Source organism: Cydia pomonella, chromosome 20 (genome assembly GCF_033807575.1).
Source record: "Cydia pomonella isolate Wapato2018A chromosome 20, ilCydPomo1, whole genome shotgun sequence".
In the NCBI taxonomy this organism is placed as follows: Eukaryota; Metazoa; Arthropoda; class Insecta; order Lepidoptera; family Tortricidae; genus Cydia; species Cydia pomonella.
The window spans coordinates 3,419,240-3,441,140 of NC_084722.1; the positions used below are offsets into that span (position 1 = coordinate 3,419,240).

Consider the following 21,901-nt stretch of genomic DNA (forward strand, 5'->3'; position numbering starts at 1 on the left):
GATATAAGAGCAGATCCAAATGGATAAGCAACGTAATGCAGCATATCGTATATGTAAAGACGACTAACGATGACCGGTTGGTGGAATCGACGGCGTAACCTAAAATTAAAGACAAGTAAGTCGAAGACATAGTGAAAAGTAACAAGCGTGCCTACAAAAATGTGACCAGCTCAACAAGCTGGGATCCACGTGATGAGATCCTTGAATCCGCATACCGTTGCTGTTAAATCAAAATCATACTACTTACACGGGCACTGTTACATAGTATTGAATAAATAGCTACTTTAAAAAGGCCACCTGGCAGGCGCTTACTTATCAAAATTTTGAACGTTAAATACATTTAGCACATCTCCGGTTCTACATACTCCACATTTAAAAAAAGGTTGAGCAGACGGGTAATAAGTCATTTCATTAGATACTTTGATAGAAATGGCAAACTTGGTGTTTCCTCAGTAGATAGATGGACTCCGTTGAACCGTCCTCATTCACTACTGGTTGGCCGATGGTTGCTTACATGGAATAAGTACAATGCCCTTTGCGCACTATACACGTTTAAATTCTTCGCTTCGCCAACGACTGGCGGATGCGGACTCCAGACAGCTATGAGCCCGTCGAAGTAGGGATAGGATAAATCAACGAATTAGTAGAGATAAAACGTAATCAAAGCCATCAGTACCCAGGGCAGGAATCGAAGAGCAGCATATTTTTTAAAGTAGTGTCCGCGGTGTATAGTTGAATGATTCATTCCCATCAGTCCCTGACGGAAACAGATGGGAATAGTTTCATTCCCATCTATCTGTCCCCGCTGGGCAAAAATGGGAATGAACCTATTTCCATCTGTGGCCGGGAGGGGGGGGGGGGGGGGGAGTAATGGAAACGAATCCTTTCGATCTGAGACCGCCTATCTTTTTTATTGTCGTCTAATTTACGTCATATATGTAAAAACAGTTTTTACTCGTTCCATCATAACATCTGCTTACCTTATAACAAGTAGAGTTATGTAATAGATTAGATCACTATTTTAGTATAATAACTAACCAGGCTGCAGGCGTTTGAAGAAAACACACAGATAATGTGATTATGGAAATGATACAGGATAACAAATTAGATCGCGTATTTATGGTGCGCGACGAAGATACGCGCGACGTGTCTGTGATGATACTGATGATGCAGATACTGTGCAGCCTGCCGAGTTGTAATACTAAAATAGTGATGAAATCTATACATAACTCTATTCTTGTTATAAGTCGTTATTATGATGGAACTAGTAAACACTTTCACATTAGGTACCTACATTATATGATTTTTATTTCACGAATTAGTATTTTAACTGTTCAATATAGTAGCAACTATCAAAATGACAATTTTATAATAAAAAAGATAGAAAGAAACCGAGGCGGTAACAGATGGCAAGGATTCATTCCCATTTATCCCCGCCGGTCACAGATGGGAATAGGTTCATTCCCATTTGTGCCCGCCTACCGGTTAGGGGTTACCGTGTTTGCTACTAGATAGCAGAATTCATTCACTCACTGCCCACAGAAAGGCAATGCCAATAACAAACGCGGGTATTTTTTCAAATTTAGTTTGAAATTTTGAGATCAGCATGACTTTTTTAATGACTTCTAATTCCATTTAATGATATTCAAAAACAACCCGTCCGTCAGGTACACTGAGCCATCTTCGGAGACGGGATATTTCGAGAATCGCATGTAGTCTGTGCGGAAAGAAATAAAATCGTGGATCATAAGGGAACCAATACATTCTACAACTCTTGTCTTTCCCCATAGACTATCTCTTCTGCAAGAACACTTCGTCACACTGGAGTGGGACGCGCTGAAGGGATGATTACATGCAACTTTTTGCTAAGAGTGACAGAGAAAGATACCTATATTTATTTTATTATATTATGTCCCTATTAGCAGAAAGATGACAGGTACCTAGTGTCCTGCAATAAGGTAGATGTAATAACCCTCGGTGCGTTCCGTTCCAATGTGCTTTAAGTTTAAGTAGATATTTAAGACTTTCGAACTTCCTCGTGTGAAACACAATTCATTATGTGTTGGCCTATGAATACAAAAAAAAACTATTTACTAGAGACCCCACACTTATGGGTTTGATGAAAAAAAAAAATTGTGTTTCAGTTCTACCCCCAAATATATTGGTTTTTTTTTTAACTACTTACTAGATCTTGTTCAAACCAATATTCGGTGGAAGTTTGCATGGTAATATTTATTTGGTATGGTAGTTGGTGGTGATATTTTTTTAGTTTTACCATTCTCTTATTTTATAAGTTACAGGGGGAGGGGGGGGGGGCACATTTTACCACTTTGGAAGTGTCTCTCGTGCAAATTAGTCAGTTTAGAAAAAAAATGATATAAGAAACCATAATATCATTTTTGAAGACCTATCCATAGATACCACACACGTATGGGTTTAACGAAAAAAAAATGTTTGTTGATTTCAGTTCTAAGTGTTTTTTTTTCTATTTTTGTGTGAAAATCTTAATGCGCTTCACAGAATACTTACCAAGTTTCAACAGTATAGTTCTTATAGTTTCGGAAAAAAGTGGCTGTGACATAGACCGACAGACATGACGAATCCATAAGGGTTCCGTTTTTTGCCATTTGACTACGGAACCCTAAAAACGTTGATTTCTAAAAATTTTACAAATTTTAAGCAGACTAATAGGTAGAACTCGAAGGTTTCTTTTATCAAAGGTAACTTTAAACGTAATGACCAAACTCGCATTTGAAACACTGGCTTAGAAAATGACACTAAGACTGGTCCTAGGTTTTCTCTTAGTTAATCGTCAAAAATCCTGTTTTTTAAGTCTTTTATTCACTTGGGAAGAAAGAATATTTCAAGCAATACGAAGCGTTATTCCAGCAACATCCGTCTTTACGATTGACATCATTATCCTCTTTATAGTTCGTGTCATCCACGTTGACGCGCATATTTGTCAAATTTAACCTATATTTACATGACAATACGAGTCAAGGCGTCGGGAATGATATGATCAATAGACGCTATCATATCGAGAAGAAGAATCAAGGAGATGTACTTTTTGCTACATCATAAAATGTATTATTTTGTCGCAGAAGCAGATTCTCGTTGGTACAGCTAGCCGACTTTCGGTTTATCGATGAGATTGTTTTTGCAGGCTACTTTGACTACATTACATAGCCTTTTGAACCGGAATGGAGCTCTCCCTTCGGCCCAAAAATTTCAAATGTGCCCTTAATAAAACAAAGGTGAAACGATAATAATAATCATAAGTCTTTGATTTACCAAGGGAACGTTTGTAAGCAAGTCTTAGATGTAATTAAAAGAGATAGAGGTTTTATCCAGCAGCACTTCCGTTTGCACACGCAAGCCTCGCATGCCAAGCCGCATATGCTGGTGTAACCTGCACTCCTGCATGGTATGGGATATGATAACTTGACTAAGGGTGGACTTATGCCTTTCGAATATTTGCCTGTAGGAGAGGAATTTGACAAAAGTCGCAACAATGAGCATAAAACCGGCATAGAAATAATCAGTCATTCTCATTCGGTATATGTGCTTTTCAGTATGTGTTTTGAAAGTCTTATTAGTTAATTAGGTAATTCACATACATTACTTAATTTGTCGTGCGTATCTTTTCTCGAACTTGAATTGAAAAAACTTGTAAACCTATTATTATCTACTAGATAGATTTGCAGCAAAAAACTCGCAGTTTAAGATACGTACATAATTGGATCCCGGAAGGTGCTACTTCGAAATTTAACTTTTTTTCTAAATATTCTTGGTAATTAAACCTCCATTTATATACATATACTTACTCAAATAGTTATGAGCGATAGTGCGCCCGAGTGTACATGTTTTGACCCTAAACTTGGATGTGTTTTGTCACAAACGAGAAAAGAAGATTTTTTGCGAATTTTAGAGTTTTAAAGATGGTGTTATTATAAAGAGATTATAGAACATGTTCTTATTTTACTCATTCCTTTCTAATTTTTAATATACCTACAGGTTCCAAAAAACGTAAAATAGATCTGCCGAAGTACTCACCATCCAACGACTGCTGAGATAAACTAGCAAAGGTAAAGCTAGTAGTTGAAGAATTTAGGAAATTTATAGATTAAACTAATAATGTATTACTGACAGTCCTCTTTCTGCGTTTCATTCAATTCGCCTCCACAAGTGAACTTGCATACCAGTTACATTCCTCGAAATATTAAACGAGTAACAATATTGCCAGATTACAGCGTTCTTTTTAATATTACCCATTGTAAAATAGTATCAGTTTTAGTCTTTTGTTTCGTACTCTTCACTCGGTTCCGTTTAGAGATAACTACAGCTCTTCTTCTTTTTGAAGAATTAGTGGAAGTTTTTACCATATGAAAAATTGTTCCGACAGAAAGTTTGATTTAAGTACCTGACTGCAAAAATAATTTAGTTGATATTGTTCCGTTCAGCATTGTATGCATACGTGTAAAGCCTATAATGAAGAGAGGTCATCTCATAATTAATTTCAGGTAGGTAGTTGTTAGGTAAGTCAGCCGCCTGGCTAACTCAGCCACCCAACAAATATGCCAATATTGCTAATAATACGTTGAAGCAAGGTGGTTCTTCTACTTCTACGTCAAGATTTTCTTTCCGTGAAATAGCTTGTGTCTGATCGTTATATTATTTTAGGTAAGATTAAGTGAATTGCTGCGTTCATGTTTAACCCTTTCAGTGCCTTCCTGTCTGTGTCTATCTTCAGATTCAGACCTAAGTAAGTTTACTAGACAGCTTATTTATTATTGCAAGATTAGCAAGTGAAGAATAAGCATTGTTTTAGGCTTGTGCCTGCTCGTTCACTACAGAGAGCGCTCCGGTCTCGGTGGATCAGTCGAACAACTAGTTCGGTCCTTTAGTTCAGTTCTGTTGTTGAGTGCCGGGAATGAATAGGCATCGGTTTAACATTCGGTTTTTACCTATACTTTGGTAACTGAATACAATTGAAGTTATACGACATGATATGTCGATATTAAACATTAAAACACCTTAACACAATAAAATACATAGAAAAATATTTGATTTTCCTTCACTTATCGGGATTTGGCGTGTCGCGTCGTTCTTTCATCTCGTTCGCACTTGTGCCAGGGTCATTGTGAACCGTTTCTTTCTGTCCGTTTACTGTTTCACTCAGTGAAGCGCTCCCCAATTCCATTGAACCAAAGGACCTAAAGACCGAAGAGCGTGCAAAAAGATTTAGTTCCTTTCGGTCCTTCTTGAGATTTTATTCAACGTTCTTAGTTCATGACCGACTCAAGCCTACGTCGTTGTCTTCGCTAGACATCCACCGCAGCCAAGTTGTATTTTCAGTACTCTATAAAATCATTTTCTTATCATAAAGATCCGTTCGTTTACCTTACACCAGCGAGTAACACTTAAGTATAGTTAAGAAGTGCCACGCCGCAGCCCAAATCACCAGGCATCCGTGATGCTTACCATCAGGCAGGCCATGCTTGATTGCCACCGACGTAGTATAAAAAAAATGCCTAAAAATGGTCTGACTAATGGGCAGTGGGGTGCCATTGGTCCCTTCGGGCGATCTCGACTCCGCTCGTCTCAGCGTAGCTACGAGCAAGGCTCGGGACGGGTTTTAAAAATAGCGCTTTGTACCGGTTTATTTTGGTTTTACTCTGAACTTTCACAAGAACGTGAACGTTTTGTGCACTTTATTGTAACCTAAATAAACCGGTTTATTCGACGAGCGACAGACAAGACGGCCGACCTGGTGGTGTACCGCGTGAACGAAGACACCGAAATAGGAAGAAACCAGTTTTTATTGTTCTATACCGGTTAATCTGGCAAGAACTTAATGGAAATGTTCTCCTAAAAACCGGTTTAAAAATAGTGGTTTTACGAAGTAAGTAAACCAAAATTAAAAGGTTTTGCGCCCAGTACATGATAACGGTTTGGAAATCTAACCAGTTTCTGAGCCTTGGCTACGGCAATTATTAGGGTAGCGAAACTTAGCGTTCCTGTTGGTCACAACCACAGATAAGATAATATACTTAAACTTGATAATCTTACTTAGCCGAATGGGATAGTGCCATACATTAGAAAGGGACAACATTACTCATCTCAGAAGTGCTGTCAAACTCCGGTTTTGTAGGAAGTGTCATTTCGGTGTATTCCCACCTCGGAACATCCGGGAACATATGGGAATGGTTTAATTTTTTTGCCCAGCGCAGACAAATCCTTGGGAATGAATCCTACCCATCTGTGACCGCCTTGGTTTCTTCCTGTCCTTTTTATTATACTAATATCGATTTTGATAGCCAATTGTAGAATAGATGGGCAATTTGTGCCCGGCGGGGACAGATGCAAATATAAAACTATTCCTATCTGTTCCCGGCTGGGACAGATGGGAATACATCGTCATTTATGCAGGGTAGTACTATTATTTTTTGTGCCTATTAAGTTTGCCATTTTACTAAAAAATATGAATCAAAGACCGATGCTGCTGGGTAACTGCGACGCTACGTTGAAGATAACGGTTGCTATCGACATATAAAAGTAACTAATATAATATAAATTATTCTAAGCGCTCTACGACAGTTTAAACGTAAATACAGTTCCTGTGTAGCATGGGTACTACATGTTGGGTAATATTTAGAAAGAATAACAACGGCCTTAACCCTTTTCTAGGCATAGTACGATTTATCGACCACATACGCGCCAATATAATTTCAACCTTAGCCATCCGATTTAAAGTTCAAATTAGATTGCACTTTTGGAAAATGTGACTTGTCTTCAAATTAATCATCAAAGCGGGATTTATTTGAATATATTGGATTTTTTTGGGAAAACCTTGTAGATTGGTGCGTTCTGGAAAAGGGTTAATAAAAGGATAAGTTCTCTTGTCAGTTTCAGTGTGTTCGCCACCAGGGGGCCTAGCAAAGATGATATCTATGATAGAAAACGTCAAACGAAACTTAAGGTTCCTCCTGCCGCAAAATACCGTAAAACGAAGTTAGGTACTCTGAACCATTTTTTATATTAAATTTGACACTCTACAAGATATGAGAAATTATATGGTTTTTCTGGAGAACTATTTAAATTTCAATAGAAGAAAAAAAGCTTGAATTCACCCCTATTTCCTTCAGTGGTATCCTTATTACTACTGCCACTTTTATCGAAAATATATCAAACTTTACAATCCTTCTTACAAAATACTATAAAGTGATTTGGTTTTCTTGCTTTTTGCAAATGCACAAAAAAAAAGCTTAAATCCCGCCTAGGTTCCTATCATTACCCCGCTCTCCTCCGTATAGTCAGTGCGGGGCGAGTCGTGTTGCTAGACGGACCTGTGCTGCGTTGCGCGCACGATCGAGCAAAATTCTATTTCCAACACATAGCTCTGCGCACTCGATCTTTTGCAGCGGGTGGTGCGGTAAGGGGTATAAGCTCCGCCAACACGCGCGAAGTCGTTAGCAGTCGGGTGCAGCCTTAAATAACGTATGGAGATAGTCACGTTACTTTTCTGTCATCCTCATACATTTTTAATTGTCGTTTGATGTTTGTCGATGTACAATTCGGTACACGGCGGGAAGTTGATAAACTCGAGATATAAAATTAGAGAAATTTGAACTTAAAATAGAATTAGGTAAGGTTCAAATTTCTTCAATTTCATCTCACCAGTTATCTACTTCTTCCCGCCGTGTACGGAATTGTGATCTGGGTAACCTGTAGGCCTAAGATGGTCTGCTCGTTATTGTTTGTCACCATGCCTGTCACGTTCTAACAAGTATGTAAGCGCGAAAGTGACGGGCATAGTAACAGGTGATAAATATGGAACCTTGCTGCCACCACTGATGTGGTACCAGTGCGATAACTGCTTTAGGTAAGTATGTAGGTAAAATTTGTCGTATCGGATTGTCACTATATCGCTTCATGCTCAGTGAAGAGGATAATAAAATTGTAATATTACTCCTGTTGGTTTTTTACTCCTGCTTGTTATTAATTGTAGTTGTTTTAATATCGACCATAAATTAATATCACTGACTTATTATTTTTTATTGTTTCTAGGTTATAGTTGAATCTTTATTTTAAAGTGTAGTAAATGCAGAATAAATACAGATTTATCTAATTGTTCTGAGTGCATTGCATATATTACTTACTGGCCCTTTTGAAAGAAAGAAAATTACTTTTATAGTACCAGGTACATATAATATAAGTAATTTTTAAAGCAGCTGGCATGAAATGCTTAAGCAATTGTTCATACAGCTTATGAAGAATAGTTATTCATATTGAATAATTATAATATTATACTCAGTTCTGTGCAAACAAAACAATCTTCCTTTGTAATGTGCAGCGGAGTAAAAGATTTTGTAAAATTCATCGTCACATATGTTAAATTTGTTTTTATGATTAAGACTAGAGTTGCTTCGAAAATTCGGCAACTATTCGGTATTCAGCCTGTTCGGCCACTATGCTGAATATTTAGAACTATTATACCTTAAATAGGTAAACAAAAATTTCATAGTTAAGCAAATATACGCTTACTTATCGTTATTAAAAAAAATAAAAATATTGTGGAGCAAAGTGTAAGTGTTCATATTTAAAATGTATATTATTGAGAAGTTGTTATAAATGAAGATATTTTTTTCATATACTGACTAAAATACATACACTACTAATGAGCGACAAAACTTCAATCTTAGAAAACATATCCCTTAGTAGTTCAGTTTTCATAATGTGGCTCACAATATTAAACATTTTTTAACGAATATCTGGCAAGTGCCAGTGCTGAAGTCAGCCTAGAGGCAAAACCACTATTCGTATCATGACTAATTAAGACCTACACTTACAATTTAATTCTTTTAGGAATTCACAATATACAACCAACTCCCTAGCAATCCTAAATTAAAAAAATATATAAGTGAAATACTGCAAACCTCTTCAATAAATGAAGTTTTAAATATCAGAAATACTTACCGGATAGATGAAGGCATGACTCATGACTCAGTTTATAAGTAGGTCCCGATCCCGAACTCATCCCAATGGCTAAATTAAGATGCATACAAAGAAAAATAATTGAATACCAACCAACATTCTGATCCAGGAGGAACTGCCGTGCTTCTCTACTACTAAATACAGTTGCAAGTCGCAGATATCAAGTAGAATTATGAATTCTCAATTCAAAGCTTCCAAATTTGTTTCATTTCATTTTTTAACTATTGGTAAAATAATATAGCTACCATAAGGGTCTGACTATGGCTATTTAGCCCTTAGAGAGGTCATATAACCTGTTGTGTATCAGCCATAGCATTTATATAAAATATATATAATAAGTCGGCACATACATCATTACAGTTCTCATGAAATAGCTCAAATATTAAACAATATTAGTAATAACTTAGAAGTTGTCACTAACATTGCTTATGGTATGGCTATCATAAGAACAATAAAAAGATAATAAAATAAATCACTTAATGTGACACTATGTTAATAATGAAGCATTATTGTTTTTATAGCCTACTAGAAGTGTTATCATAAATAACAATCTGATAATCTAATATAGAGGGTTGAATTTTCGTGATTGATTCAATTTGTAAAAACCTCTGATAGTGGGAAGTCTTTTTCATTTATTAAAAATACCATGTGTATAAATATAATATGCTTACAACTACTTAATATTATAGGTACTTTAGGATTGAAATAATTGAAATATTTTCAGTGAAACATTTCCAAGGAAAATATCCATGAGATCTAATGTTTGTGAAGATTACAATATAGCTACCTGAAGGCAATGAACGCGTCTCCAAGTTCACCGCCTACGATGTGCACTCCGCCTTCTGGAATTGAGAGGCCCCGAAAGAAATTCCTAATGTCCAGCGCATTTGCGGACCACGGAAGGTTCTGCAGTCTTATGATGACACTCATGGCTGCTCTTTCCTGTACCTAGAAAAAGTTGAAACAGCCCGTCCATTTTCAAATTTGTATACTCCGTCTTAGACACAACGGCATAAGACAATTTTTATGTAGCATTTCATATTTAAGATATTTTTATACCATGATCAATGATAAGATGTGTCTTTAGGTAATTAGTTTCAGTTTTTTTTTAATAGAAAAAAGATGTTTTTATAATAGTAGTTTCAGTTTCTAGGTATTATACTGCTTCTGGCGAATGGAAACTTATAGAAATAAGAATTTACATATCTACCAAGTAAACATAGTTACTTTTAAATGCATATAGTGCGTATGTATGCGTTATTTAGCAATATAGTTCGTCCCTTCCACTATGACGTGCAGATTTGTCAAATCTAACCTTTAATATCAGGGCAACACAAGACAAGGCACACGTCTTCGTAAATGATCATAGTATTGACATCTTGTATACCTATAAGTAGTAATTAGCAGAAACATGGTAGATTACTCTAGCATTACTTCTTTACCTAGTTACTATATAATTATAGATATTAAAGATTAAACTAGATTTATAAAGGTCCTATCAACACCAGCAAGTCACTTTGCAGATATAAATGGCAACAATCATTGCCATGCAGTTCAAAATCCGCAAAATAGTTTCTTGCGATAAAATAGTCATTTCAATAGATTTCACTTTATGTAACAAATTTTACGACCGTGGGTTTTTACCTATTGCAAAATCGATAAGGCTAAGGAAAATAGAACATCTGCGATTTTCTACATGGTTAGTAAAAAACCTACGTACAATCAAGTACAGACTCCAACCATTTATCTGGACCGCAATTAATTAAACTGATGAGATATAATATTACGGACGCTCGTGTTTAAAGACGCCAAGGCTGCTTGTCACGTACTTACCAAGTAAAATCTAAGACTGCCAATCCAAACACGAGATTACAAAATCATTTTACACACAAGTTCACTAACTAAATCACATACGTATATCTTATAATCAGCGGATAATTATTTGTTTGCAATTTTGCGTAGCGTTCACACCTAAAACGAGGCGATATTACAAAATGGCCTCCGGAAATGTGTCAGTGAAAAAACAAGCGGAAATCGAACAACCAGTTTGCGTTTTGTTATGCAAACTCATCTGAAAATACTTAAACTGTTAAAAATTACAGTTTTAGTTTAAACCGTTAAAAATTTAGCTATTTTATATTTAATAAGAAGAAAAATTGAAAAGTCAGACTATTGGATAATTTTAATTACTTCAAAGTTAAATGTGGGGTTATTTGGCTGGCTCTCTTTTATTTGCCTTGTTAAGAAAAAGGATGCAACAAGTATAATAACCCTACAGACGGCCGTACCAGACTGCGACTTTGTTGTCGTATCAAGGAAAATATAATATCTCTCCTTTCTCTACTAACAAAGTGGATATGCCAGAGTATAGTTAGTGCAGTCAGACCTTACAATTTAGGTTTTAAGGGCAGTCCACGCGGGACAATTTTTCGAACAATCTGATTAAGTTAACTGGTATAATCAGGACGTTGGGGCACAAAAATGAATTTGGCTCACCGATCCCACTTGATTCGATTGTAATTATGACCTATAAAATGGAGGTTCAAACGTAAGAATGCCAATTATCGACGCGTATGCGCGTTCGGGACTTTTTATTTATTTGAGCACTCAAATGTTATCATATATATAAAAAATTATTGGTGATTAAATTGTGTACGCCAGACGCTAGATGAAATTGACACCAATTTTTTCTAGGATCCTAGTAACAGACGACCGCGCCGGACCGCGACCTTGGTGCGGTCAAAATATCTTTATCTTGCTTTCACATATAGCTGCTTTCTTAACTAACGTACGGTGGACCACCTTATACACGATCGAACGTGCGTATGGTCGCCTGTATCTATAAACACTCACTATTGATGTGAAGCGTTTTATTTTAAGTAATAGTGTTTTCAGACGAGCGCACGTTCGATCGTGTGAAAGGTGGTTCGCCGTACGTCCCTTAAGAACGCAGTTACAGGTGAGAGTGAAAACGAGATATTATGACCGCACCAAAGTCACGATCCAGTACGCCCGTCTGTAATGAATTTAAGCTGTAACAAGCGCTTAACTTTTACATGCCTATGAAAAAGTCAAAACAAAACGCAATTCCGTGTCAAAAATTGCAGTTGTTGGCAGTTGGTAAATCTGGGACTTGACAAATGGGATGTATTAGAGTTGCCATTAATTGAAAACTTACTCAGCTGTTCGGGTAAATTAATCGTAAAACGTTGTTATATGTAAATGGTTATAAAATTTATTTTTGGTTGGGGGACAATCTACCAGTTAATTTTGATATATTTTACATTTCAACATATTTTCTATAAAAGGGATACTTAGATCCATACGTTGCAACGTGCCCGACGTCGGCCCCGAACTAGAGTTGTTTTTTCGTTTCATAAAATATCAGCACATCGTCAACAATTTTGGAAATGTGAAAAAATAGTTCAAGTGCAATAATTTCCAACATTTAATATTTTTGGCAATTAAAGAACAAATATATTTTATATGTCAAATATTGTTAAAGAAGTTCTGGTATTTTGTGAGACGAAAACCAACTCTAGCTCGGACCCGTTGCAACGTGTGGAATGAATTGGCCTTTTAGTTTGAGCACTTTGAGAAATATGGTTTTCCTAAAATAACTAAATACTTCATATTGGTCCTTGATTTTTTTAAAGCCTTTAATTTTATTTATAAAGCGTTTATTTTGTATTCCTCAATTGTAAATTTATGAAAAAAGAAAATATTTTGGGGTATTTTCATTTCGGGACGCCTCCCTCCGCCTTCAACAACTGTCACGAACGAATGACGAAAAATCGTCCATCGCAAGTAAAGAATTTGCGTAAATTTGTTAACTAGATTGTAACTGTAGCATCAAGAAATAAGGCGATTATAGTTATTTGTTATATTATTAAACGTGAGTATAATTCTTAATTGTCATGTAAATGATTTATCCAATATACAGGCAGGGATACATCTTTTTGTAATATTGATACATAATAAGTAAATATTAATATTTCAAGCCTTTAGTTTTACAATTGTAACAAGCATCCATATATATATAATCTAAACAGAATGTACACTTTTACGGTAAAATTTCTGCATATAGCTTAAACATTTATTGTGTATTACCATTGATTACAAGATACATTTTTGTAGGTTTTTAATCTAGGGGGTTCTAAAAAGGTTAGTGCCTGATAAATATTTAATTGAATACCTAGAATAGATCATATGGCTCAGTGATTCTTATTAAAAGAAAAACTGTTAAAACATCTAAATTCTGTGTTTGTAATTTTATCATATCCACATCTCAAAATTTATGACTATTGGAGATTCAATCTTAGTGACAATAATAAAGTTAGGATACTTTGAAAATGTTGGTGCCCAGGTGGCAGTATAGCAGGCCACATACATTATATGTATCAAAAATCATTGTTAGATTAGCCCATTAGTGCCCACACTCACTTTTAATAACCACTACCATTTTTTTAATGCATTTTTTAAAGGTAGAGTTACAGTAGAACAGAGGTCACCAAATGGCTGACTGTAAAGAGTCTGCAAAGAGAAATGGACCATGATGGCCACATTATTTTAAAAACCGGACCCCTTAAGGAACTAACTGGTGACCCCTGCAGTAGATCATCAAATTAAATGCTGTATTCAGGTTTACCCAAGTGGGTACAATAGGTGCAAATGGGTTAGATATGCTGTTGCCAAGGAGTAAAATCTTGAGAAGGTTTAAATGAACATTTTATTAGAATACCTCCTTCTACAGTCAGCATTAAGGGTCAGCACTGATTACCAGTTCGCTGGATGATATCAGCCCGTCAGTTATTCGCAAAAGCTTACAATCATAAATAACTGACAGGCCAATATTGTCCGGTGAACTGGTAATCAGTGGGCCTCTTTAAATAGATAGCGATGACCAAAGTGGCTAAATATAATTTTAAAACTAATATGGGACTTAATCGTGTAAACTTACGTTTATAAACCATACCAGGCCATATAATAAATGTAAGTTTACACGATTAAGTCCTGTATTAGTTTTAAAATTATGAATGAAAATTGCGTTGATTTAAATCAATATATGGCCAAATAAATTTTAACACATCTTTATTTTTATTGTAACAAAGGTGTGTTACAATATATTTGGTTACTTTGAAAGTGACAATCTATTTAACACTGTTTTTGCGAATTTATAATTACCATCACAATCATAATTAATATACTTATGAAGACTGAGACTTTTCTATAATATTGCAAATCTACAGAAAGTAATCAACTCACCCTGAGTCATAAAAAAGTACCTGACTAGACCTAAATATGTCATCTTGTTATTACTTTTTGTTGGCACTTGAGATATTTTTTATATATTTTCATATATGTTTAGTATTTATTTATGTATGTATGTATTTTATTTCAAAATGTTATTTAAGTGATATCTACTACTACGAATACTACTAAATGATGAAATAGGCAGTATGTAGATTGATTTAGGTCAAGGGCAGAGCTCACTATGCTTTGCAATATATCATATTATAAAACTGAATAAGATACAAAGTCCTCCAGGAGCGGAGACCGGATTTGAACATCATCAGCTTATTTTTATTTATTTATATAGACACACAAAACAGGTTACAGTCAATGCGTTTACAAGTATACTAGACGCTTACAGCATTCTGAACTGGACTCTAACCATAAATATGTGTGTACATCGAGAACCAAATTTACATGCAATAAATTAGTGTCTATGTATAAAATAAGTCAAATAATATATGATATCAAAGTTACAAATAATTATTAAGAATTATGTATGTCACTTAATCAACTATAACTATACATACTTTTTTCCAGGTAATCTACAAGTAGTGAATAAGAAGTTAACTATGTTAAGATCAGAATGAAGTGTTAATCTGTTGCTCAATATTATAGTAGTGTAACGGTTCCGCAGTAGTGATGAGTGAACGTTACCCCGGATACCTGTTTGGTGGAACACCAGTGAGTAGTTGGGACAGGAGTTTCAACTCTTTGGAGAATGTGAGTAGTTTACTCTTATTACTTTGTTCATTATGCTTCATTTTAAGATTCCCCGACAAGCTTGACTTAACTTCACCTTCCATATGTGTTGGGATTGTAATGAAACTTTGCACATACACTGACATGAAGTATATATTAATGCCTGTAATTAGTTTATATAGTTGCATTCAATAAAACAAATGAAATAGAGCAAAAACAAGTTTTAAACTGAAATAAATGTTATATACTAAGAAAAAGTGACCAAGGCCTCCAGTGCCCCACGCTGGAATCAAACCACCGTCCTCTGCTATCGCGCCACTATGAGCCACTCGGCCACCTGGGTCACGGCAGCATTGGTAAAATTTTTCGAAGTATATGCATTTCTTACTGAAGGCTTATGGCGCCCCCGTTTTTTGGCAGGCGACAAGTTTAGTATGAAAAACTTAAATTCGCTGTATATTTTAAACTATGGTATCGGACACTACATAAACTAATTACAGGCATAGATATACTTTACCCTATTGTAAGTACAAAGTTTTAGAGCAATCTAGCTAGTCGTTTTAAAATGAGAACGTAACTACGTTTACAGTTACGCTAAACTTCTGTTATGTCTCCAAAATTATAGGTAGAAGTAAGCTATGTCCACACCAGAACATTTTTAATTTAAATTTTGCATCTTCAATTTTCAATTTGGCATGCAATGTCACGAATTGAAAATCAAAGGTATCCTTAATGTGGACAAAGCTTTATGATGGAAGCAAGAAATAAATGAATACTGAATAAAGATAAGATACTGTAATTGGTGAAATAGTTCATGTAATTAAGATCTCTTCGATAATTAATTACCTATTTACAATCAATAAAACAATATGGTGTATTAGTATATTAAAGGCTGTAATAGACGGGCGTACCGGACCGCGACCTAGGTCCGGTCAGCATATCTCTTTCTCGCTCTCACTTAACAGACGTGTCCTTAAGACGAAAGTGGAGGACCCGCGCGAAATCACCTTTACATACAAACGTAGTCCTCATTTTCCTCTCTGGATATTAAATTTATTGAAAATATTTTGACACAATTTGTTGTATATCAATCACAGCTATGATTTTGTTACGTTCATTTTTGTTTTTTATTATTATTACGCTTGATTTTTTTCGAATTAATAATTATTACACGCATTTAAAAATGTTGTATGAAATCTGTTTTTCGCTCCTAATTTTTATAATAATACAAAATTCGAAAAAACTCAAACGTAGGGGCAAAGCTATGGTTAATATAATATACATCAAATTATGAAAAAATATTTTCCAAAATATCAATATCTAGAGAGGAAAATGAGGACTACGTTTGTATGCTACGGATACTGCTTACCATCAGGCAGGCTGTATGCTTGTTTGCCACCGACGTAGTATAAAAATGTATGCAGATTCGGCCGTCCTCTTTCCTCTTAACGGACGTATGGCGGACACGATCGAACAGGCCTCGGACCAGACCGAGAAGTTGGGGTCCGGTACGCCCGTCTGCTTCAGCTTATAAATTACCCCCAGTTCTACACTACAAAATAGAGACATTTTGCAAAAGTAAAGGAAATTCAATTTATTTCATGACCATGTTTATCAATTCACAAATAACATAAACTCTACTCTATTTTTGGAAGCCTCATGGTTTAAAATTCATTGGCAACTTCTGTAAACTCTTGAGTCATACGCATAGTCTACAATCACAAAACACAACTTGCAGCTTAATTGTAACACGATTTGACGTCGGTCTTTTTCATTTGATATTACATCTGCGATACTCAACTTATTTTTGCGGGGCCAAAGGCAGCCTTTGAAAGGCAGTTTTGCCTTGTGGCCGCAAGATGAATTTGCTGAAGGCATTGAAGTATATCTAACGACGGGCCTTACGGGCAATAATAATGGGGTCAGTACAGCGGTGTCACGCACACGAATTCGAGCCAATCGTGCAGTCTAACGCCACAATCACAACGCGATGGGTTGATGAGTTCGCATCACGCACGCGATTGGTCGGATCAGTTGCGTTTTGCGTTAGACTGCACGATTGGCTTGAATTCGTGAGTAATACCACTGAATTAGCACCATTCTTAGTGCCCGTAAGGCCCGTCGTTACATATATTATGTCAATGCTTGAAGGTGTCGTTCGGATGGCCAGGTTATGTATCTATACCAGGGCTATAACCGCGAAACTCGAAGTTCGTCAATTGCGGGCATTTTTCTCTGTCACTAATTACCTACGTCTTACTGAGAGTAAAAGAGAAAGATTCCCGCAATCTGCGAATTTTGGTTTTCGCGGTAGGCCCCCAGGTCTATCAGAAATCAGAATCACCTGGCGGGCCATCTAAGAAAGGTCGGCGGGCCGCAGCTTGAGTATTGGTGCATTAGATCTTCATAATGCCTAATTATATAATACAATACAAATCCTCTTTATTGTAAAACCTAAAAATAAATTTATTTACAAAGAACTACAGATAATAAAAATAATAAGAATGCAAAAAATAGCATCTTAAATATGATAGCTACTAAGCTTGATTGTCTTTTGACGTGGAAACTTTGTCATAGGACGTAGGCTAGGATCAACTAACACTGATTGGACCATTTGTTTTTATTTAAATTTATGAGTTTTATGCAGTCTAAATGCCAAACTTTTCTGCTTTCTGACACCTGATAACGTTTGTAACATACCTACCGTGAATATAGATTTTAGGCGAGCCACACATTACATTCTGTCATGGTCATGGTAATCAATAGGCGGGCCCACACTGAGCGAGCATACGCGCGAGGCAATTTCCTCACGCACAATACGGCCAGTGTAGACGTGCCTTGGCCGAAGCGGCGCGCACGTTTTACTCGCCCGAGCGCGCTGCCTCGGCGGAGGCACGTTTACACTGGCCGTATTGTGCGTGAGGAAATTGCCTCGCGCGTATGCTCGCTCAGTGTGGACCCGGCTAATCGCTGTGGTAGTTGAACCGAATATGTACATAGGTTGCTAGATAAATTTTGCAATAGACAAATATGAAAAAAGAGGTGATAACATACAGGGTGACCTTAGCCATTGGACAAACCCTGAAATCTCACGTAGGGTTACTTCTCAGGAATGCTCTGACGTTAATATTTTTTTAATTAGAACAAAAGATAAAAAGATAATTTTTTCGAACAAAAGTTATTTGCAATACTGGACAACAAAAAGAAACACACTGTTAATCTTTGGCAGTGTTTTTGACTATTTGTTCGAAATATTTGATAATGATGACATTTTTCAAAAGTTAGAAGCTTTATTAGTGTCATAAATAAAAAGATAATCAAAAAGGTCGAAGAAGGTTCCATACTTTTAGGATGTTACCATAGGAGCTACTAACACATACAGGCTGCTCCAAAGTAAAAAATTGGTAATTTGTTAATTTCTTCGAAACCGCTACACCGGTTGTTATGATACTTTATACACTGGTTCTAAATACCCTAATGCATATGTACATTTCGACTTTGTCCAATGGCTAGGGACACACTGTATAATATATACTTTTTAAAACTATATTTCCATAGACAATCTTTTTACTTTACTGATGTGTGTAAAACGTTTATTCTGAACCCATAAAAAATATTTCATGAAAAAGACCGACGTCCATCCGACGAGCGCTAGGACCCTATTTACATTAACCTTACTATTTCCATTAGCTCCGCGTCCACGACTCTTACGGGGTCACCCTGCCACGCAGTCGATACAGGCCCAAGGGTCTGACTGTTGGCTTCAGTCAAGATTATGAGAACAACGTATGTCTATATATTTATGGCTCTGAGAGTTAGAGTGTCTCTACGCGCCTTTATTTAAAATTGATAGTTTCTTTTAATCATTATTATATCGGTCGAAAGAAGTCTGGTCAAAGGCAGGGTTACCACATAGGTATACATTTTTGACTAAAAATACTGGCCAAAATTTCTACAGGTAACTCAGGGGTTCTCAAACTTTTTTGTAGTGCAGCTTTACTTGGCCTCATTTTTTGCGACAAACTTGCATGTAAATGAAGATACTTGAGCGTAGCTCTATAATCTAGAGCTGACCTGTTTAACCATACTTATTGTTTTTGATACTCCTGAGACGACGCGATGCGATGCGACAAAAAAAAAGCCATAAATTTTTTTTTTAAGCCACTCTGACTCTCAGATCTAGATAGATTGAGTTCCAGCATATACTATACACATACTACATAGAAAAGTTGTAATTACACCTAGTTGCACAAACGTTCATTAGAATGTAAACAAGAGAATCAACTTTTTCTTGTCACCCGTTACCATTGTTACAGTCTCCTGCTCACTTTTAAAACCAGTTTTATGGTACCTAATAAAAAAAACACATTTTGATGGCATTTATAAGCCCTTTCATCTACTTAGCATATTAGTATTTATAACGCAGTTATATATATTTTTTAAACTATGCTGCTATTGTCGCCTGACTAACGGGACGGAATAAGAAAAAAAAAGTTGATCTACCCAAATAGTTCTAGTTCTAGTAGATTCTATATTTTCAAACTGGTAAGGGAGAAAAAAATTAATGGACATTGGTGCAACTGGACATTCATATAAAAACCGACTTTAAATGGTTCGGTATAAGCTTCATTTTAGTTTGATACGTACGTTTTGTGGACTTAGTGGTAAAAAAAATAGAAGTAGTTTTAATAACTTCAGATAGGTACAGATACAAATAGGCATTGCTTAGATTATTATCTTTAAACTATATTAATTAGGGGTGTAGTGTAGTCGTATCTATATTATTATGTAAGTAATTAGTTATGAATTATTTTTATGGTACAAACTGCTTTATAAACATAATTATAGTTTGAGTACTATTGGTAGATAGGAACATAGTTAATTGTAATAATAACATTAATTAACATTATAATTATATTTTACAATTGTTTTACGGCAGACAACGATTTAGTGTTCTTACATACTTTAACTTAACATTGAAATATAGATATTTTCTACTGTATATTTAAAACTTATTTAAATCTATTATTAGTTAAGCATACATCATGTAGCTTATGAAAATAGTTAGGTTTCTACGTATTTTGATTTCATCTAAGTATGCATAATCCATCATGTTTTGTCAGTAGAAAAAGGCGGCAATTTTAAAAATGGTAGATGGGAATGTTTTTCCATAGAAAATTGCAAATTCGCGCCTTTTCTATTGACAAAGTTGAGTTTGCCATAGTATAATATGTCTTTATAGTATAATAAGTACTGCCATAGTATAATAAGTTATTTACGCAATGAAAGCGACACGTGGCTCCATAAAAACATATTCGAAATTCTCCAAAAATCTACAAGGTTATCGAACTCAAATCTAGTTGGTTACCAAAAACAGTTTTTGTTCTTTGTTTCTGCGTGGTGGACGTTTTTTCATATTTTGCTTTCGTCTCGTAATCTCAATTTTCTATATTTTCATTAGTTAATTGTATTTAGTAGTGTTTAAAAGACTTTAAAGTGTCTTCGGCCTGCGAAGGTTGAAGAGCTTGATGTAAGTACCTACGTATTATATTTATATTAATTTCGAAACTCACTGACTTTCTAGGCAGCCTAGAAATTCTATTTATAATTTCAAGGTACATAATATGATGACTATATTACTAACATCGGTAGGGTTTGAACAACTAAAAAATTAATAATAAAAAAACTATCGGTCGCCTTCAGATATATCGGAGCGGCCAAGATGCTCAGAAATAACTGAACACGCCTCTATTGTCGTTAGAGTGCATGTTCAGATATTTTTGGACACTTTGAAATGGCCGCTTTGATATAATTGATATACATGGTGTAAATTTAGTCACCTACAATAAGTTACGGTGTGAATATACTCTTATTATGGTGCAACCCCGTAATCGCGAAAAAAAAAAATTGACTTCTCATAGAAAATGTTTACGTCACGCGACAGCCCAGGTAAAATGTATGAAACAGCCAATTTTTTTTCATGGTTTCGGGGTTGGGAGTTTGACGATTGACTGCATTCACTACCATAAACGATTATCAACTCATTATACGGCTCCAGATAGACTAAGTCTAAGTCACGGTGTAGTACCGTTGCCGTCAGATATATCTGAGCGACCGAAGTCCTTAAAACTATCTGAACATGCACATATATTGATAATAAAGGCTTAATCAGATATTTGTGCACACCTGGGCCACTCTAATATATCTGCTGGTACAAGTGTATACATACACGGTGTAACATGAGGATACCGAAATATTTTAACAGTGTATTCCTGATCACATGTCATATGAAGTTTTCTGGATTTCGCCTAGTTTCAGAGTTAATAGCAATTAAAAAAAAAAAATTATTGTAACATAGTGTAAAACGACATTTTGATGGCGAGGATGGCATTATGGGACGTAGTCTAAATATCCTTATTGATATATGTCAAAAAGTGCAAAAACCAGGTTTTATAACAAAAAAATGGTAAAACTTCATTTTCAGTGCTAGTTTTACCATTAACTTACAAATACATTCAAAAATTGAAAAAAAAAATTTTTTTTTGGCGATATTTACTTCAAGTCATGTAACATTTTTTCCTCCTTTTGGCCTCAGAAGTGCGTGGTTAAAATCTTTCGGTTTCCTCGTGTTACACCGTGTATATAGTGTTGCTCAGCTTTTAATCTCATAAGGATCACTAATAAAATAAATAAATATTATAGGACATTATTACACAAATTGACTAAGTCCCACAGTAAGCTCAATAAGGCTTGTGTTGAGGGTACTTAGACAACGATATATATAATATATAAATATTTATAAATACTTAAATACATAGAAAACACCCATGACTCAGGAACAAATATCCATGCACATCACACGAATAAATGCCCTTACCAGGATTTGAACCCAAATGAATTACAATGATTAGTT

The 21,901-nt window shown here is 35.5% G+C and overlaps 2 protein-coding genes across 7 annotated transcripts in view; one reads left to right on the forward strand and one right to left on the reverse strand.

Annotated features, from left to right (window-relative positions):
- LOC133528893 (uncharacterized) overlaps positions 1-11,015 on the reverse strand; it is a 28,114-nt gene extending 17,099 nt beyond the window's left edge. The window contains exons 1-2 of the mRNA XM_061866388.1: positions 10,828-11,015; positions 9,782-9,942 (exon numbers count right to left, since the gene is read on the reverse strand). Of these exons, the coding sequence (XP_061722372.1) occupies positions 9,782-9,924 (143 nt within the window). The 5' untranslated portion in view covers positions 9,925-9,942; positions 10,828-11,015. The remainder of the gene's footprint in view (positions 1-9,781; positions 9,943-10,827) is intronic.
- A 1,730-nt stretch (positions 11,016-12,745) lies between these two features.
- The window catches only part of LOC133528956 (sex-lethal homolog), a 47,168-nt gene continuing 38,012 nt past the window's right edge, over positions 12,746-21,901 (forward strand). The window contains exons 1-3 of one of the 6 annotated variants that reach the window (XM_061866483.1): positions 12,746-12,889; positions 14,827-15,009; positions 18,679-18,774. In XM_061866483.1, the coding sequence (XP_061722467.1) occupies positions 14,929-15,009; positions 18,679-18,774 (177 nt within the window). In that variant the 5' untranslated portion in view covers positions 12,746-12,889; positions 14,827-14,928. Of the gene's footprint in view, positions 12,890-14,826; positions 15,010-18,678; positions 18,775-20,365; positions 20,519-21,901 lie in introns of those variants that run through there. The other 5 variants (XM_061866486.1, XM_061866485.1, XM_061866487.1 and 2 more) reach the window with 5 other exon arrangements.